This window comes from Salvelinus fontinalis, chromosome 3 (assembly GCF_029448725.1).
Source record: "Salvelinus fontinalis isolate EN_2023a chromosome 3, ASM2944872v1, whole genome shotgun sequence".
Taxonomy (NCBI): domain Eukaryota; kingdom Metazoa; phylum Chordata; class Actinopteri; order Salmoniformes; family Salmonidae; genus Salvelinus; species Salvelinus fontinalis.
The window spans coordinates 73,913,621-73,932,978 of NC_074667.1; the positions used below are offsets into that span (position 1 = coordinate 73,913,621).

The 19,358-nt window shown below is 41.9% G+C and overlaps 1 protein-coding gene across 11 annotated transcripts in view; it reads left to right on the plus strand.

Moving 5' to 3' along the window:
* Window positions 1–19,358, plus strand: part of LOC129851436 (neuron navigator 1-like) — a 151,330-nt gene that overhangs the window by 43,833 nt on the left and 88,139 nt on the right. For 8 of the 11 annotated variants that reach the window (XM_055917967.1, XM_055917963.1, XM_055917968.1 and 5 more), the window contains exon 4: window positions 19,075–19,177. In XM_055917967.1, the coding sequence (XP_055773942.1) occupies window positions 19,075–19,177 (103 nt within the window). Of the gene's footprint in view, window positions 1–6,313; window positions 7,178–19,074; window positions 19,178–19,358 lie in introns of those variants that run through there. The other 3 variants (XM_055917970.1, XM_055917972.1, XM_055917974.1) reach the window with 1 other exon arrangement.

The window sequence follows — 19,358 nt, forward strand, 5'->3', positions numbered from 1 at the left end:
ATTAATGCCCTTCTTGCCTGGTCTGTGAGTTTTGGTGGGCGGACCTCTCTTGGCAGGTTTGTTGTGGTGCAAGATTCTTTCAATTTTTTAAATAATGGATTTAAGGGTGCTCCTTGGGATGTTCAAAGTTTCGGATATTTTTTTATAACCCAACCCTGATCTGTACTTCTCCACAACTTTTTTCCTGACCTGTTTGGAGAGCTTCTTGGTCTTCATGGTGTCGCTTGCTTGGTGGTGTCTCTTGCTTTGTGGTGTTGCAGACTTTGGGGCCGTTCGGAACAGGTGTATATATACTGAGATCATGTGACAGATCATGTGACACTTAGATTGCACACAAGAGGACTTTATTTAACTAATTTTGTGACTTCTGAAGGTAATTGGTTGCACCAGATCTTATTTAGGGGCTTCATAGCAAAAGGGTTGAATACATATGTATGCACCACTTTACTGTTTAAAAAAAAGTAATTTTTTTCATTTCACTTAACCAATTTGGACTATTTTGTGTATATCTATTACATGAAATCCAAATAAAAATCGATTTAACCTGTCTGGCTCTGGCGTTCCGCTAGCGGAACTCCTCCTACATTCCACTGAAAAGGCAGAGTGCGAAATTCAAAAGATATTTTTTTTAAATATTTAACTTTCACACATTAACAAGTCCAATACAGCAAATGAAAGATACACATCTTGTGAATCCAGTCAACATGTCCGATTTTTAAAATGTTTTACAGCGAAAACACCACATATATTTATGTTAGCTCACCACCAAATACAAAAAAGGACAGACGTTTTTCACAGCACAGGTAGCATGCACAAAACCAACCTAACTAACCAAGAACCAAACAAACTAACCAAGAAACAACTTCATCAGATGACAGTCTTATAACATGTTATACAATAAATCTATGTTTTGTTCGAAAAATTTGCATATTTGAGGTATAAATCAGTTTTACATTGCAGCTACCATCACAGCTACCGTCACAAATAGGACCGAAGCAGCCAGAGTAATTACAGACACCAACGTGAAATACCTAAATACTCATCATAAAACATTTCTGAAAAATCGATGGTGTATAGCAAATTAAAGACAAACATCTTGTGAATCCAGCCAATATTTCAGATTTTTTAAGTGTTTTACTGCGAAAACACAATATAGCATTATATTAGCTTACTACAATAGCCTACCACACTACCGCATTCATTCATCAAGGTACGTTAGCGATAACAATAGGCACGTTAGCGTTAGCGAATAAACTAGCAAAAGATATATAATTTTTGACTAACCTTGATAAGCTTCATCAGATGACAGTCCTATAACATCAGGTTATACATACACTTATGTTTTGTTCGAAAATGTGCATATTTAGAGCTGAAATCAGTGGTTATACATTGTGCTAACGTAGTATCTTTTTCCCAGAATGTGCGGATATTTTTATGGCACTCAACTATTCTGACCAAATAACTATACATAAACGTTACTAAAAAATACATGTTGTATAGGAAATGATAGATACACTAGTTCGTAATGCAATCGCCGTGTTATAATTCTAAAAATAACTTCATTACGACATCCAGCTTAGGTATAGCGAGAGAGTACCCAAAATCTGGGCGCAAACGACTATTTCACATGTTCGAGAGATATATGAAATAGCATCATAAAATGGGTCCTACTTTTGACGATCTTTCATCAGAATGTTGTAGAAGGGGTCCTTTGTCGGGAACAATCGTTGTTTGGATTTAGAATGTCCTCTTCTCCAGTCAATTAGCACGGAGAGCTAGCAAAGTGGCGCGAAACTCTCCTTCCTGAACAAAGGCACACAACGCAACACGCCTAACGTCCCGAAAAAAATGTAATAATCTAATACAACTATATTGAAAAAACATATATATATATTTTTTTTATTTTTTATTTTTTTATCCCATTTTCTCCCTAATTTTCGTGGTATCCAATCGCTAGTAATTACTACCTTGTCTCATCGCTACAACTCCCGTACGGGCTCGGGAGAGACGAAGGTCGAAAGCCATGCGTCCTCCGAAGCACAACCCAACCAGCCGTACTGCTTCTTAACACAGCGCGCCTCCAACCCGGAAGCCAGCCGCACCAATGTGTCGGAGGAAACACCGTGTACCTGGCCCCCTTGGCTGGCGTGCACTGCGCCCGGCCCGCCACAGGAGTCGCTGGAGCGCGATGAGACAAGGATATCCCTACCGGCCAAACCCTCCCTACCCCGGACGACGCTATGCTAATTGTGCGTCGCCCCACGGACCTCCCGGTCGCGGCCGGCTGCGACAGAGCCTGGGCGCGAACCCAGAGACTCTGGTGGCGCAGTTAGCACTGCGATGCAGTGCCCTAGACCACTGCGCCACCCGGGAGGCCCGAAAAAACATACTTTACGATGATATTGTCACATGTATCAAATAAAATCAAAGCCGGAGATATTAGTCATCTATAACGACAGCTGTACAGAAGGCAAAACCAGGTCCCTTCACGCGCTCTCCAGAAAACAGGAAACTGGTGACATGTCATACAAAGAGCTTTTGTTTGACCCCAGATCAAGTTACACACTCTATTTCTTCTCTCACTGCCTGTCGACATCTAGTGGAAGACGTATGAAGTGCATGTATACTGATATATATCAAGGACATTTATAGGCAGGCCCTAGAACAGTGCATCGATTTCAGATTTTCCACTTCCTGTCAGGAAGTTTGCTGCAAAAGGAGTTCTGTTTTACTCACAGATATAATTCAAACGGTTTTAGAAACTAGAGAGTGTTTTCTATCCAATAGTAATAATAATATGCATATTGTACGAGCAAGAATTGAGTACGAGGCCGTTTGAAATGGGCACCTTTTATCCGGCTACTCAATACTGCCCCTGCAGCCCAAACAGGTTAAGACACTGATGCCCTTTGCGACCACGTACCTATGTGAGAGTGGATTCTCGTCCTTCACTGGAATGAAAATGAAATACAGGCACAGACTGTGTTTGGAAAATTATTTAAGACTGAGACTCTCTCCAATACAATCCAACATTGCAGAGTTATGTGCATCATTTCAAGCACACCGTTCTCATTAACCCGTTGTGAGTTATTCACAATTTTTGATGAACAAATAAGGTTTAATATGTAAGATGGCAAAATAAAGAGCAACAATATTGATTATTATTACATTATTATTTGTGCTCTGGTCCTATAAGAGCTCTTGGTCACTTCCCACGAGCCGGATTGTGACAAAAACTCACACTCATTCTTATGTTTAATAAATGTATCGGATGTGGCAGGCTTACAATGATGGCAGAAAACAACATTTGAGAGTGCGCTGACCCTGGTGCTAGAGGGGGTACACAGCTGGAGGTTGAATGTTTGAAGGGGTATGGGACTATAAAAAGTTTTCTAACCACTGTCCCAGTTCATTAACCCAGCACTCAGATATGTTACAATGTCTTAGTTCATTAACCCAGCACTCAGATATGTTACAATGTCTTAGTACATTAACCCAGCACTCAGATATGTTACAATGTCTTAGTACATTAACCCAGCACTCAGACATGTTACAATGTCCAGAAAAATCAGGAAATTACTTAGCCGTATAATTAGCTGACTGCGTCATAATCATTTTTGGAGACTTTCGTAAGCTACTTTTGAGTGCTAACGTTCTCCTTGCAAGGACTCATGCACAGTTCATATGTTGGGTATGCACCAGTGTTGCTGAGGCAGAAAGGACTTGTTGGAATTGCAATTTTTTCAGCTACATATTATAAATATGTTCACACAAAAAATACTTTCAACATGTTGTAATCAACTTAGTCCCATCCACAATGTCTACACAACAGGAACCAAGCTTGTCAGAGCAGCTTGGGAGTGAGGAGTGAGGTCATCATCAATGGACTCAGCGTGGGGGTATTGCTTTTGACGAGCCAGAACAAGACGTTACATTGTTTTCAGGCCCCCTCGCTAAGACCCATCAAATGACTTCATGGGTCTCAGAAGAACCCCAGGCGCCCCGGGACCCACATATCAGGCCAGTGGAGCGTGTAGGCACAGTGGGAGAGTGGAGTGGGAAAGGGCCCTCAAGGCATTGTAACAAACTGGTCAGTTGCATCAAAGCAAAGAAAAGCAGGTCATGCAGTGTTTTTTACCAGTAGTTGATTGGTTATCCTGGATAAGAACAATTGAGCACAACCTAGAAATACTTCCTTGATTTCTCAAATACTAGAAGCACAATTGTGAAGATTCATCATACACACATACTATAGACATACATATGATTGCAAAAAGAATCGTGAGTATGTATGTCGAATATATTGTACTATTTTACTGTTATAGAACGTGGAGAGGCTAATGAATGGGGGCATGTGTGATCAGAAAGCCTCCTGGCTGGTGAAGCGGCCCTCATGCAGGAGATGCTTTCCATGGTGCATACATGTGCTGTGGAGCATTGCAGAGTTCTCTTGAGAGATATGTGTGCATGTGGAATATCATTAAAGACGCTGCAGTAAGGGAGGGTCTTAAAAGAGCTCATTACTCCGTGTTATTTTATTTATTCGCTATTCATACAAATTATGCTATTCGAAATATCTATTTTAGAAACCTGTCTCAAGAAAAAAATAAATACATTAATTAAATAATCGAGAAGCACAATTAGTGGAGCTAAAATAGCATTCAGAGTAAATGAAAGTACACATGATCTAAGGGGAGGGGATGAAACAGACAGTAATTATGCTGGTTGAGTAATTGCAGTGCTATACTTAACTCGCATACTAAGAGAGTCTGGTTGGGATGCTGTTCCCTGGGTTTAGTGCTTATGCTGCCTGCATTTCTTTCCACACATCTTATAGTATCACCTCTGGTATGTACCTGATATTCACTTGGATATGGTTGAATCAGATTGTGCCGAGTTGTGCAGATTTTATTGAATCTCGGAGAAACAAACAAGTAATTAACAGGTTAACTGTGTAATTACCATTTCACCATGCCATTACCTAGTTATTTCTGTAGTGTAAAATAAAGTGCTGCCTCGTGGTACAGGGTGTGTCCTCTTTCACACTGCTGGTACGTGGGACCCAGTTACACTCATCCAGGCGGGATACTGTATAGTGAAAGAGGACCTGACCTGAAAACCTCCATACTGTATACAGCTGCCAAAATATCAGCACGTTGTTTTGTTTGTTTACCATCAATAATTTTTGGTACACGTGTAATATTATCAATCTATTTATTCAATTTGTTTTGTGAATAAGCAGGTAATGTCCATAGTAAATGATGACTTCCATATGATGTTGGTACAGTATGGGACATACTGATGTGGTAGTGATGCACCGTGAAACCTATCGGACAGCATTGCTATTATATCATAGGAACATCATTAGACTAGTGTTCCAGTTAAGTAAAAAGCTGATAACACTCAGTAGATTTACATATATGATTTATTTTCATTAAAACAAGGGTTAGGCAATAAGGCAGCTCAGACAGGATCAACAGATAAGCTGGTTGTTCCAGTTGTTGAGAGCTTTTGGACACAGATTTCCCCACCATTTCCACATTTCCACACCAGTAAATCATGCATAATTGTGTGTGCGAAGAACGTGCCTGAAGAAAGGGAGGTGGGAAGAACAAAGGGTTAGAGAAAGAGACGAGAGCATGTGAAAACAAGCCTGTGATCAAAATAATGCTGTCCAGTTTTAAAAAATGTCATGTTTATCATTTCTCATCGCCCCCTTACATTTCACACATTCTGCTGAGGCAGAGCGAAGCATCTTTAAATGCAACAGAGGAGGAGTAAGGGAGGAGGGATGGAGAAAGGGAGGAGGAGGAGGAGGAGAGATGACAGGCAGAGGAAGGAGGAGGGATTGTGGTTGCGTCTGGTGCTATTGTCATTCTGCTGTTGTGTGCTTCAGCGGCAGGAGGCTCTGCTGAAAGGAGGAGTAGAAAACAGAGCCAGAGAGGACGGAGAGAGAGAGAGAGAGAGAGAGAGAGAGAGAGAGAGAGAGAGAGAGAGAGAGAGAGAGAGAGAGAGAGAGAGAGAGAGAGAGAGAGAGAGGAGAGAGAGAGAGAGAGAGAGAGAGAGAGAGAGAGAGAGAGAGAGAGAGAGAGAGAGAGAGAGAGAGAGAGAGAGAGAGAGAGAGAGAGAGAGAGAGAGAGAGAGAGAGAGAGAGAGAGAGAGAGAGAGAGAGAGAGAGAGGGAGGACAGGGAAAGAAAGAAGAGAAAGGAGAGCCTGGGCAGCACTGCAACAGCTGCTGCAGCAGTCTGTCAGGAGGACAGAGAGAGGCAGAGGGAATGAGGAGAGGAAAAAATGAATAATCTGTCTGCAAAGATCCAAGGACTGTGCCTTGTTAGCCTTTCCTTGTTTTTTCCTGAAAGGATAAGGGGGCTGAAAGGAAGACTATTTTTCTCTCTCCTTGCTGATGCTTTTCTAAATGCTTTCATGCAGGAGGCATGCTCAGAAGTAGCGTGAAAGGAGGCAGAGAAGGAGATTTAAAGATGGAAAGGGCGGAAAGCACCAAAACGTACGGCCAAGCCGTGGGCAAAGCTGTTGGCATGGCAGCCAAGAGAGGCAAGTCGGGGGTGCCCCAGAGCGCCCAACGAGGGGAACTGAGGGTGTACCGTGCAGGTAGCTCTGAGGGGCGGCTTCCAGTGTCCTCCAACCTCCGCAAGCAGAGGTCCATGACCAACCTGGCCGTGCTCACCGATGCAGAGAAAAAGATACACCTCTACGAGCCCAAGTGGTGTGATGACATGGCCAAGTGTGGAGCAGGACCCCTCAAGGCAGGCAAGCCCAAGCTGGCAGGAGGGGGTGGCGGAGGCGGACGAGGGGGTGCGCCGCTCTCACGCAACCTCTCCAAGTCAGAGCACTCTCTCTTCCAGGGCAAACCCAAAACCTTCAGCCCATTGGCGGCTCCTTCTGGTCTGGTCAGACCCAGTCAGAGCCGGATCCCCCGGGCACCGTATGCAGAGGTGAAGCCCCTGAGTAAAGCCCCTGAGGACGGAAAATCTGATGATGAGATTCTCTCCAGCAAAGCCAAGGCTGCCAGCAAGAAGCAGGCAGTGGGAGCTTCTGTGGAGTCAGAGGCCAAGAGCCAAGGGGATGGAAGCCAATCGTCCTTCCTCAAGGTGGATCCAGAGCTGGTAGTGACTGTCCTGGGTGACCTGGAGCAGCTTCTCTTCAGCCAGATGCTGGGTGAGTAAAACCAACTTTTTTCCCTCCTGCAGACCTCAACCTGCCTGTCGAGCCTGGCTGTGTGTCTGTTGCTCTCTACAGCACAAAACAAAAACGGCCCTCTCTCCTCTCAATGCCTCTCCCCATCAGCACGCCCCCTTACTACAGCTGTCACTAACACCTGCTTGCTACTGCAGTCCTCATTGTCCCTGAATGGAGCTAATCTTGCTGGGTATAAAACTCCAGGGGTTTTATACCGTCTCTCAGTGTTCATATTGCATGCACTTGAAAAGCTTTCTCTTGAATGCTGCCCCAGATTTGGCATTTTATTTTAAAGCTGTATCCTGATTATTGTGAAGCATGGGGTTTTGATCAGTCACTGCAGGTGGTGGTGGACAATACCTCCATTGTTTGCAATTCGTTTAGGTTATTGTTTCTAATATCCTACGGGCTGTTCTCTGGTGTGTGAAGCATGATGTCATTGATTGTGTGTATAAGGTTGTTTCCTGAGTTCTATTCCATCTCAGCTCTAGTCTGCTGCAGTGGGTTGACCAACCAGCTAGGCCCTCAGTGATCCTGCAGCTGTCTTTATGCTCCATGCAGAGGTATATGTGAATGGTTGCAGAAAATAGGACCTGGGAAATAAACTGAGCCATTACGAATTGATTTTAAGCTCCTTGTGAGACATATTTAACCTCCTTCCAGCCCCATTCATCTGTGGCCATTGACAGATGGTGCCCACACTGTCTATATGGGAAGTAAAATGTCCAGGAGTGGCTGGGCTTCTCTGGTACTCTATGTATCTCAGTAAAACTATAAGCTCTTTGTTTTCAACCAGGTGGATAAAGAAGATAGAGTAGCATGATATAATGTGTAAATGTCATTGACTGAATACAGCACATTTTGAACAGAATAACTAAATTTTCTGAAACATACAGTACAGTGTAATGTTTCTGACAGGTTTTACACTGACCAGAGGTATAGGTTGATCACTGGATTGCTTCCTGTGAAATACATTTATTGGCTATGCATCTCATTATCCCAAATGAGTACATTAGATGAATGTGTTGAGTTAATTGGTTAATTGACTTTGACGTTGATCAGAAACAAGAGCACATCAGTTTTAGATTAAGACCAAGAACCAAATATCCAACTCAAACCTTGCTGTCTTCCTCTGACTGTCATACATCCCACTGTACTCCAGTTTGTGAATCAGCTGCTGAATTGTTGACCTAATTTTAAATTGTGCCCCTGGCTTTATTAGATTGCCAATTTCAAATCCCAGACCCCAAGGGACCAGGGATCCAGTCTAGAAGCACGGTTTCTACTGTTCCTAAAGTCTTACTTCGATACTGCAGTTTAACTGACACAAGGCCCAGAATGACAATTTCTATAGACGGCCACATAGAGTACCACAGTATGAGTCATAATACCCATAAAGCAGTCAAACAGGGAAATGGTTCCAATCATTTTTCCACCATAAATTTTTCCCATAGGGGATTTTAGAAACACTTAAAATAAGGGCTGCGTTTCGTACAGACTTACCCTGGCGTAACGTTTTCTTAACCGTGTAAATCTCTCTACGACAAGGTGAGTTTTATCAATATATTTGCTTGTATTTATTCCCCAAAAATGAAATGCTAATTAGCTGCTAATGTGGCTATCAAAAATAATTACAAAATGCCATGATGATCTGGACGAGACTGCCGAATCGAGGCAAAGGTAAGAATCTCTGGATTAACTATCTAATTTTAGCTAAATGCAGTAATTAATAAATTGGCGAAGTTTCTCAAAATGGACAATTCTGTGAACTGTCTTGTGCAAGTTTTAAATTTGCACAATACAGTGGTTCCTCCTTTAAAAGTTGCGTCATACTGCGGCACACCTTGTGTGGCACGTCATTTAATTGTCAGCCATTTTTTCTGTTACTGCAAGTTATTGATAGTTTGACAACCAGAGGGCATCTTTGAGAAGCATTTGATAGTATTCCGTATTGGCATTACCAGAGAATTTAAAACCTTTTTTGTAATAACATAGGATATGGGATTGATTTTAAGAAATTTGGCTTAATTCATTTGAGTAATATCATGGTGTTTCTATTCAGAGAAAAATGAAAAACAAAAACCTCACGGTTTCCATTAGGATGGAATGGAAAATATGGCACTGTACAACGTGACGGTCGGGAGAAGGCTACAGGATTGGAGGATTCTAAATTGTTTACCTTCATTAGACAACTTTGTTCCAATATTTCTGTAAATCAGTGATATTTATTCCCATAGTAATTCATTACGGATCCATAACTAAATAAACATCTGCATTTTGAAAGAGTATTTTTTATCATTATTTTATTTTCAAAATGTGTTTATTTGTTTATTAGGCTACTGTGCAGTCTACAATACATACCGTAGTAAACATGGGAAAGTGCCTAATTCCTACATAAGGGAGAGCAGGCCATGTCTGTACTACAGAATGCAGGGCATGCGGGAGACCGGTTTTATTTCATAGTTGTGATGTCTTCACTATTATTCTACAATGTAGAAATGGTAAATATAGAACAATCGTGGAATGAGTAGGTGTGTCCAAACTTTTGACTGGTCCTTGCTTAATTAATTTGATTAATATTATGGCGTTTATTTTCCATGAAAACCGAAAAACCCGCTGGGTTTCTGTTAGGATGGAATGGAAAATACGACCCTGTACCACGTGACGGTCAGCAGTACAGTACTGGGCTATTTAGCAAAAACAAAATCCCTGTGTCGTGCAGACAAGAGACCAGGGTTCAAATCCCCGGCGGGGAGGAAGGAGTAGGCTTGTCTCAGAGTCCCAATGTTTGTCTCAGAGCAGCGCGAAACGGTGCTAAAGTAGTTGTAGACTTTTGCTTCTAACTTCAATTGATAAAGTGTTTTTAGCCACAATCGGCCCCAACCCCAATTAATACATTTGGGCACAGTCGATAGCGTGCTGGACTGCGGGCTAGAATGTTGAGGGTTCGAAACCTACTTGTTTCGTTAAATGTTTATGCCGGTCTCAGAGCAAATAGCAAATAATTTTCGGATGGCGTGATGACGTCGTCGCTGCTCACACTGATCCCTGTACGCATTGAGTGCTAATGCTCATGTGAAGTTGGGCCATGTAAACCGGAAGCAACCCGGATATAGACGGTCCATGAATCGGCTTTTGCGAACGTGAGTACTGTAGATTATGTTGAAAACAATGGTCGGACATCTTGGACGTAGAGACCTCAGTGCCAGACCCCCATTGTTGTTCCATAGGATGCTCATTTTGGGGTGTATTTTTCTCTGCAGGCTTCTGAAAGGGTCAGCTCTTCTCTGGACAGTAATTGAAGATGGTACCGGAGGGTTTGAGAACATTAGGCCATTGCTTCGACTGGATCTAGTGATTGCTCCAAGGGCGTTAAAGTCTAATGTTAGTGAGCTCTGTCCTGAATCATATAGCCTAGAGACTGATTCAAACAAGACAATTGTTGACTCCAATAATCATACTTGCTGTTTAGAATCGCTTCATTTCTATAACATTTCAATATGTACCTGAATGGCCATTATTGACATCAAGAGGTTTTATGAACAAGCCAGTCAATGAACATTCCAGCTAGCCAATATCAATGAAGTCTATATTTTGTTGACATCCCAGCTAGGCAATATAGGTGTGTTTGTAAATTCACTCTGGCTATCTATTCCGACTTCAGAGCACTCTTGTCTGAATGTGCCCGAGCGCAGAATAACTGATGAATTTACGAACGCCCAGAGCACACTCTGGCACTCCAGATTAAATTTAGGAAACACACCCATAGAGATATATTTTGTTGACGTCCCCTATCTCAACTTAATGGATATATATTTGCTGATCAGACTTCATGGCCATGCTTCATTAGTTTATATGATGGGAGGTTGACCTCTTATGCTTGTCACGCTTAGAACCAAGTAAACAGTGTCAGTAAACAATCACATCGTGAACATTGTGAGTCCATTGTGTGTATATGTATGTTTACATGCTTGCATTTGGTTGCATAGCAACCACTTGTGACACATTTTCAGAAATGTACTCAATTCTCACCCGCCTAGATTTTCTAAGGAATGGAGATTTTAGTTTAAATCCATTGAGGTAATTATTTTAAAATTAGGAAATGTCATTTAAAACATCTGCTTAATGAATTATTTATTATTTTACAGGATAATCCCTCATGAGACAGCATTGCAATGAATGAACAGCTTTGTTTTATGAATGGTAAAGCCAGGCAGAATTTCAGACAGGATGAACAATCATATACGAGTCATGACTCGCCTTCCCATGTATTATAAAACAGCCCATGGGAGCAAATATTATAACACACACACACAAAACTATTTCTCTTTGTGGCGCTGGGAATTAAAGCTACAGGCGATTACCTCTGCATGTTTACAGTAAAGGGCAGCTTGACTGAAACGTCAACAAATAAATGTGCAGAGGCAAGATGTTTGCAGGAGTACTTTTCTTCATTGATGTAACAGACTATAAGGGGTAGCCAATCGTCTACGAGTGTCCAGCACATACAGATAGCATTCTAATTCTATGGTCCACCACACTTCTCCTTATTCCAGGTCATAACATTCATTACAGAACATGTCTTTCTTTGAGACAATTCCCCTTTCCTACTGCATGGTATACTACAATAGCCATCCTTATTGGACAGATACATTTATTCATGGCCTTTCATAGTGCATTCATAGTCTGCATAATGCAGCAGTAACCCACTTTTCATTCATTTTTTTGCTCATTACAGCAATAATGAAAGGACTGTTTTGATTCGTTAATAAGTCTCTATTTGTGGGACACATCCTATGACTTCATTCTGATTCGGTGGTACAATAGTCCTCTGGATGTCATAATAGACTTATTTATGAAGTCAGTTTGTGTAATGCAACCTCGCTCAATTACCGGAACAACTCATTATAAGAGCTGGAGATAGACTGGTTCTCCCACTATATTACCTCTATTGTACAGTAGAGTGCAACTGTAATGGACAAGCATGAGGAAGGAACTTCAATAGCAATCGACAATTGCCAGGATTCAACTTATTCAAGAGGAATATAGTAATGTGGACATACTGTTATACAGTGCATAAAGGGGGATGGAGAATAAGTGCACATGAATATAACTAAGGGAGATTTGACTCGTTCTGTACGGCATATTAAATATGAATTCATCCAATAGTTAAGTCCACGAGGACAGCAGGTCAGGTTGGTAAGCAGAGCTCTGGGTTATTACGACTACTGCGCGAGAACTAGCTGACGTGGCAGAGGCAGCATCCATGAATTATTGCAGTAATTGGCTTGTTGCAGAACGTTACTTCAGTATTTACTAAAAGTGATTCTCTCTTAGAATTTTGCACGTCTTCTTCTTCGCCAGAAGTAAACAATGAAGTTTTGCGGTTTCGATACGTCACGGTCGCCATAGAAAAAAGTCAGACTTGGTCCTCGGGGTGCCATAACACTACACAGCTGATTCAAATAATCAACTAATCATCAAGCTTTGATCATTTGAATCAGTTATGTAGAGTTACGGCAAAAACCAAAACGTGCACTCCTTGGGGTCCCGAGGACCGAGTTTGGGAAACGCTGCCATAGAGCCCATTGGATGTAAACAGTCATGCAAGCCCTCAATGACTGTGACAATAGAATTCACTGCCATAGAGTAGCGGTGAAATAGGTATGTAGGGTATAATGGGTGCGGCAAACCCAGTGGTGTAAAGTCATTAAGTAAAATACTTTAAATTACTACTACTACTTTTACGTTTACTTCACTACATTCCTAAAGAGAATAATTTACTTGTTACTCCATACATTTTACCTGACACCCAAAACTACCAATTTAAAAGTTACATTTTGAATGCTTAGCAGGATAGGAAAATGGTCCAATTCACACACTTTTAAGAGAACATCCCTGGTCATCCCTACTGGCTCTGATCTGGTGGATTCACTAAACACACATGCTTTGTTTGTAAATTATGTCTGAGTGCTGGAGTGTGCCCCTGGTTATCTATGAATAAAAAAAAGAAAATGGTGTCGCCTGGTTTGCTTCATATAAGGAACTTGAAAAGATTTATACTTTTACTTTGGATACTTAATGTAAGCTTATTTGAGCAATTACATTAAATGTTGATACTTAAGTATATTTAAAACCAAATACTTTTAGACATTTACTCAAGTAGTATTTTATTGGCTGCCTTTGTCTTGACTAATTTTCTATTTCTACAATTGGGTACTTTTTCCACCACTGGGCAAACCTATCTGGTCATGCTGCTCCACTAGGAGAATATCTTAAACACTCTCCTCATGGCACTGGAGAAAATGGATCATGAAAGAGTGTGTACACACAGATGAAATAGCTGAAAGTGATGGGATTTTTTTTTTGCTGTAGGATTTCTCAACCCTTGCTCTCACCCTTGCTCTCATCGAGTTGAGAAGAAGGTACCATTATATTGTGCGATAGGACACTAGCATTTGGTTATCTCCTATCCTCTGGGCTGTTTGTACAGTTGGAGTGGGGTGTTTGCTGCGGGAAACAATATAAAGGCCTTTCACTGCCCTTCTATCTTCCTCTCAGTGAACAGGCTAATCTATTGAGTGGACCTTAAAGGGACGAACTGTCAAATAAGTATTGATTAACTAATCTATACACCTTCACCCTGTCTGTCTTAGACCTGAGAGCACTGAACAGATGAATTTAGCAATCTGTCAATTATTCTGCTCCCTCATTTTTCTTTTTTTAAGAAAAAATAATAATTTAAACAGTAGGTGAAGAGTTGTGGAAATGTATATGACATTCATAATGTCCGTGGTCTTTCCATTGAGATCTGCTTTAGCGTATCTGTCTGTGTGTGAGTGAGGTGGATTGCTGTCCCTCTCACAGATCACTGCAATGCAGGGCACCAGGGACCTGTCAATCACTTTAGCATGTATTTCCTCAGCAGATGTGGTGCATAGCCTGCCTGCCTGCCTGCATGTCTGCTATTTGCTTTGCTGGCTGCCTCAGCTTCCTGTTTTGGGCCTATATGAAGGTCGCTAGCATCTACCCCCTTTGGTGTCTGCCACTACAAAGAGATGGATGTTTTCCTTATAGCTCTATGATGGAGGCACTGACAATAGATCACATCTTGACAGTAGGTCCATGGCACCATGAAGTTTGTGAAAAGTGATTGATGACATATAGTACATACATTTTATGGTTAGGAGGATATTAAATCAAATGGCATCGTAGATAAAATTGGCAAATACATTTCAATGTTACCTTCTTTGACTATACATGCCATGATTGGGAATAATATCAAAACTATGAGGCTAGCTAGAATTAACCAATAAGGGTGTGGTATATGGCCAATATACCAGGGCAAAGGGCTGTTCTTATGTGCGATGCAAGGCGGAGTGCCTGGATACAACCCTTAGCCGTGGTATATTGGCCATATACCACAAACCCCCGAGGTGCCTTATTGCTATTATAAACGAGTTACCAATGTAATTAGAGAAATATCAATGTTTTTGTCATACCCATGGTATACAGTCTGATACACCACCGATTTCAGCCAATCAGCATTCAGGGCTCGAACCTCCCAGTTGATAATCTCCTTTAGATCACATTCACCATTTCCATAAACAAATGTTTTACTGTAAAGATCCAATATATCAGCAGGCTTTATAGTATTAAGTAAATAAATAACTCTTCATGCTCTGTCAGACTAATGGAGCCTTCTTAAAGGGTGTGTCTGTTGTGAGGCTAAATACTAAGGAGGATGGATGCACGCTATGGAAAGGTACTTGTCACAGCTATTTGCAAAATGGTGTTGAAGTCCATCTACACTGGTTTCTAAAGGAGATAGCTAGGCTATATCAGTTTGAGCTGATGTAAGCTGATTTGAACCCAGGTGTAACCTTACATTTTTTGAAATACTGAGCGCTGCAGAGATGCTTATTTTCAAGTCAGTGATGCTGAAAAGGATCAGACACTGTAATTGCACATGCTTAAAACAGCTGAATGAGAGTATACATTTAGCTTACAATAGCACTTCTCAGAACATTAACATGACAGACTTTTTTCTGTCACCCTGTTCAGGAATGGTATACGTCCTATAGAATGCTGCATTTCGGCCTCAGCTAAGTTACATTAAAGGGATAGATTTTATTTTATTCTTCCACGTGTTCGCAATTTGTTTGCCATGCGTCCTTGATAATGAAAAAAAAGGCCTTTATTCCAATGCATTAGATTTATTGGTTGATTTATCATTGTTTTGTCAGTCAGGCCCATATTGGCTATAATTGACTATTTCGGGGTTAGGATCATTCGATTTTGCAATGACATAGGCCTACATTATTTTGGATTTGCGTGCCCATGAGACATGTTTTCACAGCAAAACATAATGAAATGTTATGTAGGCACAGTTACTTACATGACATTTTCTGAGATCTCCAAAATCCAGGATTCCTACAGAGTTGAATCAAGTTCAATGTTCTAATCCAATTGTTAACTTGACAAATAATGTGGCCATAAATGTCATTAATGTAAGGAAATAAAGGTAGTGTTTTATGACACACGATCTGTGAAGGCTCCAAGCATATTTTACTGTATACAATGTCTTTATCAATTCATTGTCTCTGTTTCTACATGGTGATTGTGTGATGACAGGATAAAACCTACTAACAATGTGATATCTTAATGGAGCTTTCAAGACAACTGGGAATCATTACAGTACATCAGTGATCTTCAGGTCGGAAAGTTGGAGTTCTAGATAGATGCCCAAGTTTCCGATTTGGAATTCCAAGTTGACCATTTAAAACGTAGCTCGTTTTTTTGCGGTCGTCTTGAACGCACTAAAGTGTGAGATTTCTGCTTTCCCAGTTGTTTTGAACTGGCATAAGCAGTTTTATATGAAGCCTGCATGTGTGTAGCATTGCCTCGGTTGATAGGTTAGGCTACCTTCAGTGGTGCAGGCCCACCTTTTTATGAAAATGCATTGAAAGTATAGGGAGTGTAACTTTTTCCACCGCGACCTGCAATCGGAGTTTACCCACCATTTTTCTTTTTAGCACACTAGGCTACATGACTGGATACAGGTAGGACTGTTTGAAGTCCATGATGATACGCATTGCCATATAGCCTAGTCTATTACATTGACTGTGTGTGTTATGGTGACCATACTGTTTTTCCTGGGACAGTTTCAGACCCATTTCATGAGTACCTACTTTTCAGGCTAAAAAAAGGGCAATTTTTTTTAGCAAGACGCATCAATTAATGTAGGTCTAATCAATGGCATTAGGCGAATGTCATTAAGCACACTTTTTGGTGTTTTATAACAGTTGATATTATCCATTAATTTGAATGCTGGAATTATTTTGTGGTAGACAAACATGCACCAGGCAGCCTAGTTTTTGAAGGCAATCAGATAATAAAAGGTAATTCATTTTTACCATTAGGCCCATAAAGAAAATTGTGCATGCGTGCAATCATAGTGTAATTAGCACTCTGCTCAGAGTGAAGAACTAATGAATACGGTATATGGCCCATTATTTGAGTTGCATTTCCTCTGCTATGGTTGACTCTCAGCCAACACCTCCAATTAATTCAATAGATTATCATTTTTTCAACTGTCGTGGGGTTTTGCCTGTAGCTATTTTACTGTATAATAGAAAACGACATGTCTCCTCTTCACTATCTTAGGCAAAGACAAATCCAGTCATTAATTTTAACAAATGAGACATCTCCGTGTTATTGATTTAGGATAGGATGATTATGTTTTGTCCACTGCCCATGCAGTTCCCAATCTCTCTTTGTTTTGCTATAATTTACTATGGATTATTGTTAGAGTGTGTGAGTGAGTGCATGCGTGTGTAGATGGGCAGTGGGGGTGACTGAACACTTGTGTGAAATGTTTATTGTGTTATGATAAAAGAATTGCCTAAATGTATGCAGGAACATGCACACACATCCTGGAGAATGTGTTTAACCTTTTGGGAGGCTATAGAGCAGGGATATCAAACTCATTCCATGGAAGGCCTAGTGTCTGTAGGTTTTGGGGGAATCCTGCTATAAACTGTAATATCTTATGTTTCACCGAGACGTGGCTGAACGACGACATAGATAATATAGAGCTGGCTGGGTTTTCCGTGCATCGGCAGGACAGAGCAGCTACGTCTGGTAAGACGAGGGGCGGGGGTGTGTGTCTATTTGTCAATATCTGCTGGTGCCCGATGTCTAATATTAAATAAGTCTCGAGGTATTGATCGCCTGATAGAAAATCTCATTATAAGCTGTAGACCACACTATCTACCAAGAAAGTTCACATCTATATTATTCGAAGCCTTCTATTTACCACCACAAACTGATGCTGGCAATAAAAGACCGCACTAAACGAGCTGTATAAGGCCATAAGCAAACAAGAAAATGCTCATCCAGAAGCGACGCTCTGTGTGGCTGGGGAGTTAAATCCATTTAACTTCATTACCACCAGAATGTCACGTGCAACCAGATGGAAAAAAACTCTAGACCACCTTTACTCCACACACAGAGACGCATAGAAAGCTGTCCCTCGCCCTCCATTTGGCAAATCTGACCTATTTTATTTTTTATATAACCTTTATTCAACTAGGCAAGTCAATTAAGAACAAATTCTTATTTACAATGACGGCCTACACCGGCCAAACCCGGACGACGCTGTGCCAATTGTGCGCCGCCCAATGGGACTCCCAATCACGGCCGTTTGTGATACTCTGGTTTGAATCCAGGCTGTGTCTGTAGTGACACCTCTAGCACTGAGATTGGATCTGGGGAAGGGGGGCCCTGGTACCCTGGAGAAGGGTACCAAAAAATGTTTGCGGCATTGAAGGTCCCCAAGAACACAGTGGCCTCCATCATTCTTAAATGGAAGAAGTTTGGAACCACCAAGACTCTTTCTAGAGCTGGTCGCCCGGCCAAACTGAGCAATTGTAGGAGAAGGGCCTTGGTCAGGGAGGTGACCAAGAACCTGATGTTCAATCTGACAGAGCTCCAGAGTTCCTCTGTGGAGATGGGAGAACCTTCCAGAAGGACAACCAGCCCTGCAGCACTCCACCAATCAGGCCTTTATGGTAGAGTGGCCAGATGGAAGCCACTCCTCAGTAAAAGGCACAAGACACTCCACTTGGAGTTTGCCAAAAGGCACCTAAGGAACTCTCAGACAACGAGAAACAAGATTCTCTGGTCTGATGAAAACAAGATTGAACTCTTTGGCCTGAATGCCAAGCATCACGTCTGGAGGAAACCTGGCACCATCCCTACGGTCAAGCATGGTGGGATGTTTTCAGCGGCAGGGACTGGGAGTCTAGTCAGGATCAAGGGAAAGATGAATGGAGCAAAGTACAGATAGATCCTTGATGAAAACCCGCTCCAGAGCGTTCATGGCCTCAAACTGTGGCGAAGGTTCACCTTCCAACAGGACAATGACCGTAAGCACACAGCCAAGACAATGCGGGAGTGGCTTCAGGACAGGTGTCTGAATGTCCTTGAGTGACCCAGCCAGAGCCTGTACTTGAACCCGATTGAACATGTCCCCACAGACTCAGAGTCTCACCATAGTGACAGATGTAATGTCCCAACAGACCCAGAGTCTCACCATAGTGACTGGTGTGATGTCCCCACAGACCCAGAGTCTCACCATATTGACTGATGTAATGTCCCCACAGACCCAGAGTCTCACCATAGTGACTGATGTAATGTCCCCACAGACCCAGAGTCTCACCATAGTGACAGATGTAATGTCCCCACAGACCCAGAGTCTCACCATAGTGAATGATGTAATGTCCCCACAGACCCAGAGTCTCACCATAGTGACTGATGTAATGTCCCCACAGACCCAGAGTCTCACCATAGTGACTGATGTAATGTCCCCACAGACCCAGAGTCTCAGAGGAAACGTACGGTGCAGAACGTCCTTGACCTCAGACAGAACCTGGAAGATACCATGTCCAGTCTCCGGGGAGCCCAACTCAGCCATGGGTGAGTACATTACCATACACTAAGTTCATAGATTATAGTTAAGCAATAAGGCCCAAGGGGGTGTGGTATATGGCTAATATACCATGGCTAAGGGCTGTTCTTATGCACGACGCAATGCAGAGTTCCTGGATACAGCCCTTAGCCGTGGTATATTGGCAATATACCGCAAACCCCCAAGCTG